Source organism: Rhea pennata, chromosome 1 (assembly GCF_028389875.1).
Source record: "Rhea pennata isolate bPtePen1 chromosome 1, bPtePen1.pri, whole genome shotgun sequence".
NCBI classification, from domain to species: domain Eukaryota; kingdom Metazoa; phylum Chordata; class Aves; order Rheiformes; family Rheidae; genus Rhea; species Rhea pennata.
The window spans coordinates 81,442,850-81,456,687 of NC_084663.1; the positions used below are offsets into that span (position 1 = coordinate 81,442,850).

The 13,838-nt window shown below is 39.7% G+C and overlaps 1 protein-coding gene across 1 annotated transcript in view; it reads left to right on the forward strand.

The window, feature by feature from the left end:
- CCDC91 (coiled-coil domain containing 91) overlaps positions 1–13,838 on the forward strand; it is a 143,006-nt gene that overhangs the window by 47,015 nt on the left and 82,153 nt on the right. The window contains exon 5 of the mRNA XM_062569556.1: positions 2,877–2,986. Within this exon, the coding sequence (XP_062425540.1) occupies positions 2,877–2,986 (110 nt within the window). The remainder of the gene's footprint in view (positions 1–2,876; positions 2,987–13,838) is intronic.

Genomic DNA, 13,838 nt, shown 5'->3' on the forward strand with positions numbered 1-13,838 from the left:
AAACAATGTAATGGCAAAGTGACAGAAGATCTGGAGAGTGAGTGAGTGTTAGATACAGGAATGGGAAAGTCAGTTATTAACTTGAAGTTATGCATGCGCAAGTCTTGGAGGGAAGTGCAGTTTCTGAACTGGAACAATGGGAAAATTGAGACTGTGAGGAAAGATGAGAAATTAAGTTTTAGCCATGTTAATTCTCTTTATGTCACTTGATCTCGCTTCTTGGGGTTTGAGTGGGGAGGAAGAAGTTTCTAGGCAGTTTTCTTTCAGTTCTTTTCTTATGAAAGACTTTTTATAATGAGAAAGTTTTTTTTTTTTGGTATCCCCATACAGCTTCAACTGAAGTAAATAAAAGTTTCAACTGAAGGCCAATTTGACTAAAGTATTTTTTCTAACATTGTCTCCAAATTCATGTTTTATTCTTCATTTATAATTCTGTTTGCTCTTACATTTTTGAAAAGACTAAATTGTATTTCAAAAGAAGTAGTAGTATTTCTCAAGGAATTTCTTTCTCATAGCTGAGTACTAAACAGAAAAACTGCAGTCACCTCCAGAACATAATGATTTTATCAGTCGGAAGGAGTTAACAGTAATAATTTTTGGGAAGAAGAACAGTTTGTGAAGACAGATCTGAATAAACTAGTTTAGCAAACCTAGTAAATAAACTAGAATAGTAGTGCTGATGGGCGTGGGAGGGAAGGCAAGGTACTTTTTCAAGTTACTGTATATTAAGACATAAGTTTTATGTCCATCATCTTTCTTCATTATCTTTTTGAGATAAAAAAAGAAGTAAATGGAGTGTGACAAATACGTCTCAGTAAAAAATCATCTAATCAAATCTAGATCCTGCTCAAGCACGGTCATCTAGAGCATGTTTCCAAGGATTTTGTCTGGATGGCTTTTGAATATCTCCAAGGAAGAAGACTGGGTACCTCCCTCGGTAACCTGTTCCAGTGCTCTGTTACCCTCATAGTAAAAAAGTGTTTTCTCATGTTCAGAACTTGTGTTTCAGTTTGTGCCAGTTGCCTCTCATCCTATTGCTGGGCACCCCTGGAAAGAGTCAGGCTGTAGCCTGTCTACATCCTCCCTTCTTAAGAAATTTATTTTGTTACATGCAGTGGACATAACAGCAATTACACTCAGTTAGTAGCCAGATAATTGAGTGAGGATCCTATGTATAAGATTTGTTTAATTTAAGAAAGAAGGAAAATCTGTTTAGCCATTTTAGTGAAACATAAAATAGTGGAAGTTTTAGACTCTCTTAATATGCTTATGCTTAGCCACACATAACATTATGTTGAAGTATGTCTTCTTTATGGTTAAAGACTGTGTTACAGTAATACTCATAATTTATACATGGAAATGATTTTCATTTTCAGTAGATTTATAGTATTAACAAATTAATCTCCACAGTACCTGGGATGTAGATCTAAACAAAACTACTGAATCGTTTAAAGGGGATAGAAGGGCAAACCTATTCTGCAGCCCTGTTTTGCATTCCTTGAGTTTTAATAAAACAATACAGATTCAAGTCAAGTACTTGTTCATAGCCCAAGTTAGATTCGGTTGCAATCATGACATCCGTCTGATATCAGTCAGCTGTCATTATCCGGTGCCATCTCAAGCAGAGTTCCAACTTGAGTAAATTTAATGCCAGATCACAGAGTCAGACTCGGTAAGGTTGGGAGGGACCTCTGAAAATCATCTAGTCCAATTCCTCTGCTCAAGCAGGGTCACCTAGAGCATGTTAAAAGGGTTGCATCCAGGTAGGTTGTGAATATCTCCAGTGAAGGAGACTCCACAGTCTCTCTGGGAAACCTGGCCCAGTGCTCCATCACTCTCACAGTGAAGAAATTCCTCCTCACATTCAGGCGGAACTTCCTGTGGTTCAGTTTGTGCCCGTTTCCTCTAGTCCTGTCTCATGTGACTATTGAAAAGAGTTTGACCCCATCCCCTTGACAACCTCCCTTCTGGTTCTTGTACATATTGATAAGATCCCCCCCCTTCAGTCTTCTCCAGACTAAACAGGCCCATCTCTCGCAGCCATTCCTTGTTTATTCAACTTTATTCATATTCTTTCCTCCAACATCACAGTCATTAAAAGTGCCTGTTTAAACAAAGACTACATGAAATCAATGCAAATTGTAGTAGCAATTACTAATCTAACCTCTTCATAGCATGTTCTGAATTTATGCTTCTGTATTTTATGTAGCAGAGGATTCAATGAATCCCAAGCTGAAGATGGCTTCTTAATTCCACCAGTAGCTGTATAAGTGTCTCTCCGTTCAAATGCAGTTTACCAATTCATGACTCTAGACATTAATGAGTCAGACTGCAGCACTATTCAAAATTACATCATTTGTCAATTTCTTACTGCATGTATCTGGAGTAATGTACATCTTGGACAAACCACGTCTGAGAGAATATCTATTTAAATATCTTCAAATCATGCTGTGAAACCTACTTTCTATCATTTTTTTCAGTATTTTTTTTTCTACTGAGAATAACTATCTATCTGTGCTGGTTTGTCAGAAGCAGTAGCTGTGATGATCACATAATTTGACTCTCTTAGCTGCATACTTTTCTGGAGATGGCTTATGCAACTGGATTATTTGTTATGCAGTAGAGAGGATCTTATTTCAAAGAAAAAAAAAAACAAACAAAAAAACCCGAAACAAAAACAGGAGAATCTCAGCCGGTAGAGGACCTAGTTCTTGGCATGGCGTTTATATGTTCCTGCCTTCTCTTGCCTAAAAAAAATTATTTTGTGTGCCATTAGTCTTCAAGAACGAAGAACCAAATATCTATGTGAGAAGGACAAGACAGTCAATTTCTTGAGTTGAAAGGATGATTTTAAGTTTTGCTTTGTGTTTTATTAGGGGACCTAGCAGAAGTCCTGTTTGAGGATTCAGAGAAATTGCAGAAGAAATTAATTGGGGATGTTGATATTTTACTGGAGAAAAGCACTGGGTCTCAGCATATTTCCTTGGTACATGTTTTTATTTTCTACAGTTAGTACCTCAAGACTAATAGTGCTTATATTAGATATAGTCAGAGAGTGTGGACCTGGAAAAGAGCTTAGAAAAGACTCTCCTGAAGTTCAGGGTTGCAGTCCTGCTTATTGCCTTGCTTCCTCCACACAGGATCCTGAACTCCACCATCTCATGGTCGCTGCAGCCGAGGCTGCCCCCAACCTTCACATCTCCAACCAGTTCTTCTTTTTGTTGGTTAGTACAAGGTCCAGCAGGACACCCTTCTTCGAAGGCTTCTCCACTACCTGTGTCAAGAAGTTAATCATCAATGCATTGCAGGAGCCTCCTGGACTGTGCCTGGCTGTGTTATCCTTCCATCAGATATCAGGTTGGTTGAAGTCCCCCATGAGAACAAGTGCCTGTGATCATGAGGCTACTTCCAGCCGTCTGTAGAAGGCCTCAGCAACTTCCCCTTGCTGATCAGGTGGCCTGTAGCATCACCCACAACAGTGTCCCCCATGTTAGCCTGCCCTTTGATCTTCACCCATAAGCTCTTGACTGCCTTCCCCTCCATCCCTAGGCAGAGCTCGATTCATTCCAGTTGCTCTCTTACATAAAGAGCAACTGCACCACCTCACCTTCCTGGCCTATCTTTCCTAAAAAGCATTAGCCATCCATGACAGCCTTCTCGTCATGCGAGCTATCCCACCTTGTCTCTATAACTGCAATGAGATCATGGCCCTGCGACTGCACACAGATCTCTAGTTCCTCCTCTTTATTGCTCATGCTGCATGCATTGGTGTACAGGCATTTCAGAGAGGTAGCCATGCATGCAGGTTTCCTGGGGGGGGGGGTGTGTGTAAAAGGGGATCCCCCATAGCTATGTCTTATATATGCATCCCCAGCATGCACCTGCTGGAGGCTTCCCAACTTCAGCTGTGTTTTATTGACTGCCCTCTCCTTCCCCATTCCTACCTAGTTTAAAGCCCTCTTTGCCAACAGTTGGCCAGCCTGGTAAAGACACATGTGCCCCACTTAGTGAGGTGGATCCCATCTCTCCCCATCATCAGTTGTTGATCTTCAAACAGCATCCCATGATCATAGAAACCAAAACCCTGTTGCCAACACCAGCAGCACAGCCAGTTGTTAACTTGGATAATTTGTCTACTTCTCCTCACATCCTTCCCCCTCATTGGCAGGACTGAGGGGAAGATCACTTGGGCTCCCAGACCTTAGACTACCATGTCCACAGCTCTGAAATCCTGTTTGGTTGTTTCCAGTTTGCCCTCAATATCATTAGCATCCATGTGAAAGAGCAGCAGAGGGTAGTAGTCTGATAAGCCTTGGCTGCCTTTCAGTGATATCTCATATCTGAGCCTCTGGAAGCAGCAAGCCTCTCTAGACGAGAAGTCAGGTCAGTGGATAGATGCTTCCATCCACTGCAACAACCACTTGTTGCTTCTTCTGAGTGTTCCTGCAAGGCACAGGGTCTCTCGGCCCAGTTGGTTCCCTTGAAGTCAGGTCCAGGCCCTCCTCATCCTGAAGGGCACTAAATTGGTTGTTCAGTTGCAAGTCCAAGTCTACAGGAGGACTTGGGGCCTTTCTGCTTCTATGAGATGCAACTAGTTTCCAGCCTTCTTCTATAGTGCTGTGATGTACTATTTTCTCTGCACAGAACCCTCCAGCAACTCCCCTGCTGCAGCTGATAGGGACTCTTGAAGCAGTATGGCCTCCAAGAATGCCCTATCTCCTGCTCATTTTCGTGGATGCTTCGCAATCTGCTGACTTCCTCCCACAACTCCTTGACTTAACGACACAAATAATCAACAACAGTACACCTCTCCAGGCTTTCTGGAGAGGCCCCAAACACTCTCTATAGCCTGAGACCTGCAGAGCTGCATATGCTGTCAGAGGGTCAGTCTGAGTCAACGATTCTGACACAGCTGATGCAGTCGTCCAACAGCTACAGGCAAATGTGCTTTCCAGAGTGTTATAACCATGTTTGTAAGAGTGGGCCCTACTAAGACTGGAAACAAAGATGTCCTCTTGCAATTTCCTGCTGAACAAACTGCTGCATCATTCACTGCCTCTGGGAGCTGCAGTCCAGGCCCGGCTCTTATATAGATCTCTTCCTAGTACTGTTTCACAGGGTACTTGATCCTCCCTAAACAAGGGCTACCTGAATCAAAAGCCCCAACTCCCTCTATTCAGGGGCAACCTAGACAGCTTGTTAGCAGCAGCTACACCCAGCTGGAGTGGGTAATAAGTGCTGGATCTTCTCCCAGGAGAGCTTAATGCTTCCTGCAGTTGCCCTTGCCCAGCTCCCCTTACCTGTTAGCAGCAGCTACACCTAGCTAGAGCTGGGTAATAGGTGCTGGAGCTTCTCCCAGGAGAAGAAAAGAAGGTGATCAGGAGTAGTCAACACTGATACATCAAGAGGAAATCATGCTTAACCAATCTGATAGCCTTCTATGATGACATGACTGGGGAGAGGAGGGGAGAGCAGTGGACATTGTGTACCTTGACTTCAGCAAGGCTTTTGACACTGTCTCCCAGAACATCCTCCTAGATAAGCTCAGGAAATGTGGGTTAGATGAGTGGACAGTGAGGTGGATTGAGAACTGGCTGAAAGGCAGAGCTCAGAGGGTTGTCATCAGTGGCGCAGAGTCTAGTTGGAGACCTGTAGCTAGTGGCGTTTCCCCAGGGCTCAGTACTGGGTCCCATTCTGTTCAACTTATTCATCAGTGACTTGAATGAGGGGACAGAGTGCCTCCTCAGCAAGTTGGCTGATGATATCGAGCTGGGAGGAGTGGCTGATATACCTGAGGGCTCTGTTGACATTCAGAGAGACCTGGACAGGCTGGAGAAGTTCAACAAGGGCAAGTGCAGAGTCCTGCACCTAGGGAGGAATAATTCCATGAACCAGTACAGGCTGGGGGCTGACCTGCTGGAAAGCAGCTCTGCAGAGAAGGACCTGGGAGTGCTGGTGGATGACAAGTTGACCATGAGCCAGCAATGTGCCCTTGTGATGAAGAAGGCCAATGTTCTCCTTGGGTGCATTAGGAAGAGTGTTGCCAGGAGGTCGAGGGAGGTGATCCTGCCCATCTACTCAGTCCTGGCAAGGCCTCATCTGGAGTACTGTGTCCAGTTCTGGGCTCCCCAGTATGAGAGAGACATGGAGCTACTGGGGAGAGTCCTGTATAGGGCTACGAAGCTGATCAGAGGACTGGAGCATCTGCCCCATGAGGAACAGCTGTGAGAGCTGGGCCTCTTTAGCCTGGAGAAGAGAAGATTTAGAGGGGATCTTGTCAATGTCTACAGATACCTTAAGGGAGGTTATCAAGGGTATGGGACCAGACTCTTTTCAGTAGTGCCCAGCAACAGGGCAAGAGGCAATGGGTGCAAAGCACAGGTGACCCTGCTTGAGCAGGGGAGTTGGATTACATGATCTCCAGAGGTCCTTTCCAACCTCAACCATTCTGTGATTCTGTGATTAATAAAATAATAAAAAATAAATCCGTTAAACTCACAGTGCAGTAAAACTGAGAGGTCTAGCTAAACAGGTATTCAAACTGTAGTTGTTGATCACTATCAATATATTAAAGACAGCTGTAGAAAGAAGCTGGAATTCTGTTAGACCACTTTATATATAAGTACATTAGCCTATTCTTGTATTTGATTTAAATATCTCTTACAGTATGTCTTTGAAACACCTGACTAAAACTCAGTGCGCATTGTAAACAGAACAGTGGTTAGTGAACCTGCAAAGCTTCTTCATACCCTGATGGGCTGACTTTCTGTCAAGAGTAACTGATGAAAAGAAATTTCCACAGGAAATACTTTTCAGCTCGATATGTAAAATTTCACAGCAGGAGCTGTATTTAAGTAACATGCTATGATTATGAGTGGAAACAATCCAGGAAATTCAACTCAACATTTTATTTTATCTCATTGAGAGTCCACTTTATTATAAATTGAAGGTTCATTCTGACCCAAACTGACATTTAATTGCTTCAATTTTTAGTTAATATTTATTTGTACAAAAAAGTCATTATTTCTTAGCACCTAAATGGGAGTGTGTCATTTTCACTTCAAGGAAGGCTCATCTGACAGTAGCCTGATAGTAAAAATATACAGTGTCTTGGATTCTGTTGAAAAAGACATTTTTTTGGGAAAAACTATGAAATAGTATAATTTATATGATATGTGTACCAGCTGATAACTGAGTTATGATACAACTGAGGTATGAGTCAAATGCTGTGGTTTTTTGAAGTAGCATATCAACTCCAGGGTCAGGAAGAAGTGTTAACTGTTTCTTCTTCCCTGTTACTGAATAATAATTCAATAACGGGTTAGGCATTTTATATAATACTTTGCCCTCAGAGTAGCAGGTACTGATGGAGACAGGATACCGAATTAGATGAATCATTGTCTAATGCTATAAAATATAGCAATTATTATGTATTACTACTAAAATTAATGCTAGCATTCATTATTTTTCATATATTTGAAGTATTTTACATTTGGTTTCCGTAAGTGGCTTTATTTTTAAAATATCACAGGTTTTGACCGTGCTGACTTAAAAATCTTGAAGTAAAGCAGATATTCGATGTACTGGTTTATGTTTAATTACTGAAGCAAGTTAATGATACTTGAGTCATGGGAAGAAACTGAAGAGTATTTTGAATTTACTCAAGTTTTTTGATGCTGTACTTTTAAGTATCTCATATTTAATGAAACAGCCTGTGCATCGTAGTGAACATATGATAGTACTGTTAAATATGAGTTGATCTATTTTTAACATTTTCAAGCAATGTTACAATTGAAATCTGTTTTTTACAGGGTTTAGAATTGCTTGGAGGTGATAAGGAAGGCTGATTAACTACTGTGATTTTCTCTTCCTTTTTTATTTTCTGAATATTTTTTTTCTGACAGAAAATGTAGGGGGATGTGACAGAGAAAAAGAGAGAGAGGGAGAAAGAAATTTGGTAGTTTGTTTCTTTTAGGGAATTAGGAGTGAATTTGGGGGTAAGGGTCTCTATTTCTGCTATATAATTCAAGAAGTATTCTCATAAATTCTGACTTTTAGCCATACAATAAATCCTTTTTCTGGGCAATCGGCTATAGTTTCAATTGCCAGTAGAATTTTGACAATATGTGCTAGGATTGGGCAGATAGTTTTATATTAAAGATGGGCTAGAGTGGTGGCTGTACTTTCGTTTTGGCAAAATCTTAGTCATTGAACTTTGTCCTTTCCAAGAACAAGCGCAAACTTTAGAAAGCATGAAGTATTGTAGAAAAACAGCCTGTAGAAATAAGGGATAAGTATCTTCATGCTTTTTTTCCAGTGGTAGTCATATTTTCTGTCTTTTAAACTATTGTTCTGAGATTGAATCAAACATGTTTATTTCAGTCTCTGGTCTGCATGCAGTAAAGCAAGTCTCTAGTGTTCCCACAGTACACACAGTTTGCTGTCAGTTAAGTTCCAGGACAACCTGACTGTACACAGGAGTACAACCTTTAGCATTGTCCATGTTTTCCTAAACTTGTGATGCAAACCCAGTTTGACCATTGCTAAAGCACATATGACAATAAAGAAGATACATATTCCAGACAGAGCATCTACCACTGCTTACTCCAAAGGACAATCCATAGTGGTTATAGATAAAGTTCTTATGATATCTGGCTCTGGTTTCAATTTAGTCTTCCAAAATATCCTTATACATAAAACTCAAAACTAAGTTTAGTTCTCTACCTGAACTGAAACAAGCATTTGGCCCAATTTACTCAGGTAAATTTAATTTGTCTTGGCAAAAATCCATTAAAAAAAAAAAAAAAAAACAGGATATACTTGCTTTTAAATTTTCTAACAGAGTAATTTGAAAATGTTTTGTACTAGGCCATTTAACCTTTGTATGAACACTTAAGTGTTTGAGGAATATGGTTTTGGGGAAGAATAGTTGTTTGTCCCTGCTTTTTGACCAAAAATAATGTATAAGGTACACTAAGCTGGTGTAATTTTGGCAAGTAAATCTTATTTTAGGGGAATCAAGTATGTATGTGGTAGTTTGAAATCCTTTTCTCCCCCCAAACACGCAACTATTTCAGTTCTATTCAAGGGTTGGGTTGGGTTTTATAACCTTTATGGGTGGAATGTGGATTGGGGAGTAGAAGAAGCAATGCCATATACGTGCTAGAGAGTTTATTGTAGAGATGTCCCATTTGTGTAAGTATAATTCAAAGGAAATATGCATTGTAAATCCAGACCAGAATATGCATCAACTATCAATAGTTACTTTTTATATTAATTCATCCAAAGATGAATTGAAATAAAAAATAACAATAATCTGGCTTTTCTTGTGAAGGTACTGAAGACAGTTTGCAGTTGTGTATTACATAACCACTGATGTTTGCTTTTCTTTCCTTTTTTGGTTCAATGTAAAACAGAATATTAATGTTTAGAATAATGTTTAGAATAGTGACACTGAAATCCTGATTTCAATCCTGACTGAAATCTAAAACAAAGCTAAGACAGGATGTAAAGCCTGAGGCAAGTATAGGAACCCATTGAAAATGTATCCCCCCCCCCACCGACATACTGTAAGTACCTTTTCTGGAACTCTGATTTAGTATCTGAGAAATACTGATATTTCTCATGAGAATATACTATTTTAGTTTTTGCAGTTTCTAAGGGGGGAAATATTCTCTTAAGTTGTTAGTAGAAAATATTAAAATTCCCTAACTCCCAAGAATGCCCCCAAAGGAGTTCAAGATTATTGTCTTTTCATTGACATACATGATGTGTTCTATAGGTTTATATCCCTGTAGGTTTAGGGATATAGAGCCAAGGAAACCTATTCTCTGTATCTTTATTCTAAAATTTACAGGAAAATTTCTGTATGAATTCTGAGCCAGTTACTTTAACTTCTGTGGAGTATTCTGCATGCTTCAATATGGAAAGCTAATGCTAGCTACCACCACTATTCCATATGAAACTGTGCAACTGGATTTCTCAAACAGCATTTCTAAGGTCCTTCATACATTTAAATTACCAGGATCATACACATGACTATTTCCATCTAAATTTTGAAATCCTGCATACACTGGTAATGCAGTCTAGCAAAGTCTTGTATGTGTTTTTGGTCAGGACCATAATGTGATAGAAAGGCAAGATCTTTATTGTGCATTTTAAGTATACTTATTGTGCATGTTTCATGTTAATTACATGTAGCAGACTTCTGTTCTTGTTTAGGTTTGCTGTAGGGGGTGGGTGTTGGGGTGGGAATGAGAACTTTAGTATCCTTGTTTTAATCAGAAGCTTAATTGGTAGGAAAAGGAAAATGGAATAATCTATTAGGATCAGAAACATGCATCTAATTTTTAATAGAAGTATAGGACATATGCCTATCTTATATGGACAATCTCTGAATGCCAGCCTTTGCTAAACTGAAGAGGCCTGAAGAATAGTAAGGAAAGAACTATAAATTCTGTGAAATGAGAGTTTCCCCATTCTCCCTTCTCTCCTTTCTTTGAAAATTGAACTACCAGTTTGCTAAAAACGTATTGCTGCTGCTGAGTGATGAGGCTGTACTAGAGTCTTCGTTTTTCAAAGGAAACCCCTTTGAAACCCCTTGCTTGTATAGGCTTGGGTTCACACATATAAATAGACATTTAGTTTCATTTTTAGTTCAAAATGTTATTTCTTTCAAGAAATATCCAGTTGTGAGGACCTGTTCCTGTTTGCTTATGTTGTCAAAATTTAACTGTTTAGACTGAAATTTTCTCTGCCCAGTCATTTCTTCCATGTATTTTTTTTTAATGTGAAGCAAAATAATAAAGCTTTTTTCCCCAGCAGGCAAAATACATTGAGTGTAGGTGGCATTTTGGAGAGATTTTTGTGTATGTATGTTAGAGCAGATACTTCATGTTTCACAAAATTAGCCTTTGTGTCAATGCCTTCTGTTATTCTTGGGAAATATGAGCAAAGTTCAGTTTTGAAAAGACTGGCATTTTTGGCACAATCACCTTGAACTTTAGCAGTTCCCAGATGAACCCAGATCAATCAGAGGTATCTGGACAGATTGGAGAGTGGGTGAAGAGGAACCTCTTGAAGTTCAACAAGGGCAAGTGCAGAGTCCTGCACCTAGGGAGGAATAATTCCATGAACCAGTACAGGCTGGGGGCTGACCTGCTGGAAAGCAGCTCTGCAGAGAAGGACCTGGGAGTGCTGGTGGATGACAAGTTGACCATGAGCCAGCAATGTGCCCTTGTGATGAAGAAGGCCAATGTTCTCCTTGGGTGCATTAGGAAGAGTGTTGCCAGGAGGTCGAGGGAGGTGATCCTGCCCATCTACTCAGTCCTGGCAAGGCCTCATCTGGAGTACTGTGTCCAGTTCTGGGCTCCCCAGTATGAGAGAGACATGGAGCTACTGGGGAGAGTCCTGTATAGGGCTACGAAGCTGATCAGAGGACTGGAGCATCTGCCCCATGAGGAACAGCTGTGAGAGCTGGGCCTCTTTAGCCTGGAGAAGAGAAGATTTAGAGGGGATCTTGTCAATGTCTACAGATACCTTAAGGGAGGTTATCAAGGGTATGGGACCAGACTCTTTTCAGTAGTGCCCAGCAACAGGACAAGAGGCAACGGGCACAAACTGAAACACAAGAAGTTCCACCTGAATGTGAGGGGAAATTTCTTTCCTGTGAGGGTGACGGAGCACTGGAGCAGGTTGCCCAGAGGAGTGGTTGAGTCTCCTTCTCTGGAGATGCTCAAAACCTGCCTGGATCCTGTCTAACATGCTCTAGGTGACCCTGCGTGAGTAGCGGGGATGGACTAGATGATCTCCTGAGGTCGCTTCCAACCTCAACCATTCTGTGATTACACAATAAACACTAATCACCTTTTGATGACTTTATTATGTAAATCATTTGACTACCTAATTTTTGTTCTGGAAAAGATTGTAAATCCACAATCTAATTTATATGCCCCTCAAAAGAGGTAGGCAGGATATCTAGAAGAAGTGTGTGGTTTATTTTTTTAAGTATGCACTTAGCCTTTGCTTTGTTGCTTGGTGAGACCATTTCTTTTCATATTTCATGAAACAGTTGGCATAATTTGTAAATATCTGTAAAGATGCAAGAATTTGAACCTTATTCAAAATGTTATTCTGTCCTTAAAGGGGACTTTTATATGGGATATATGCTTTATTTAGATTACTGCTGGATCTTGTTATGTCAAACTTGATCTATTTATGAGAGCTTATGAATGAGAAACACCACAAACTCACAGACAGTCAGAGCTAAAAATGGAAGCCTCTGTAGCTGCAACAGACAAGACCCTAAGATTTGTTCACTAGTGGATTCCATATTATCAGAAATAAACTTTTTCAATCTAGAAGGACTGAACTATCCAGTAATTCAAAACTATGGATAAACAGTGACTTACTTGGCAGCAGTCATTTCAGCAAGAATCAACCATTCTCTTGACTTATAAAATGTATCATAGTAGGTCATGCATGGTAGGAGACACAGTATGTCACACTGATAGTGGATTGCTCCTCCAGTTGGACCTTTTGACATTGTTTTTACAGAGTGGCATTGATTCTGTTTGTGTTGTTTATTTGCAAGGCTGGTAGTGCCTTACTGTAGGGATTTGAAACATTGAACATTCAAACACTTTCATTGCCTATAATACTGAAGAACTTGAAAATCTCCCTTCCTACTTTTATTTTTTATGTGACCTTTTTCTCTCTCTCCCTCTATTTCATATACTGCAAAAAATTGTAAAATTAAGGGGGAAAAAACAAAGGTGGAGCAAATAAATGCCACCATTTTTAATAAAATAATTGGTTTCTATTCTAACACTAATGTTCTTCATCAAATTTATGAGAATAGACACTTGACATATATAATACCTTGGATTTGGTTTGCAACACCTATACTACCTTACCATGTCTTTGCTTCTTTCTTTGGACTTTAAAATTATGGCTTTGTGTCATCTTTCAAGCTGTAGTTGACAGTCTTCTCCCTTCTTTCCCTCCCTAGGTTGTTCAAGGAAAGACATCTTTACTTGCATGTATCCACATTTTGTATGTCATTTGAGTAACTAGAATGTTGATCAGAGTTTTCTCAAAAAACATAACAAAAATCCTACAAATCAAACAATCTTTTTCTGACCTCTAAATCAAGATACATGTAGATTGAAGTCTCACAGTTAAAACTTGACTGAATTAAACCTTTGACTAGCTAAGAAGATTATACCAAGTTGGAAATGAATTACGCTCTGAACCATATCTAGTACACTGTTACTAGTTTAGACATTAATTCTTGGTTTTCTCAATCAGTGTTTTTTTTGTCCAGTTTAGTCATGGTAAAAAGCTAATAAAATACAGCGAAGAACGAAATGCTAAAAAGCTAAGAATGTAAGTTTCAAATTCAAGTCAATTCAAACAAGTGTAGCTGATTGCCTATTAATTGGAACTGTAGTGTGGGTGTTTTGTTTCAATTTCAGAAGGCTGAGAAAAACATGTGGCTGTTCTTATTTTAATATACTTAAATATACTTTGATTATTCAGTGCGTAGTCCTTGTAAAGTCTGTTGTTTGATTAGTAGAAAAGCATCAGTTCAAAAAACAATAACGTAGTTGTGATCATAACTGTTTCTGTAGCGATTCCATTCACACATGGCTTTGAATTTTAAGCAAACTGCTTTAAAGTAGATGTGTAAAGCACTGCAGTACCTTAGATATAATAACTTTTATGAGTGGTGGAAAAGATCCAGTAATACCCTGAAAAGTACCACTGTTTGTCTGATTCTAACAGAGATCTAAAGGACAAGCTTAGTTTTTGTTAAAGGCACATCTGGTTAGGGCTCT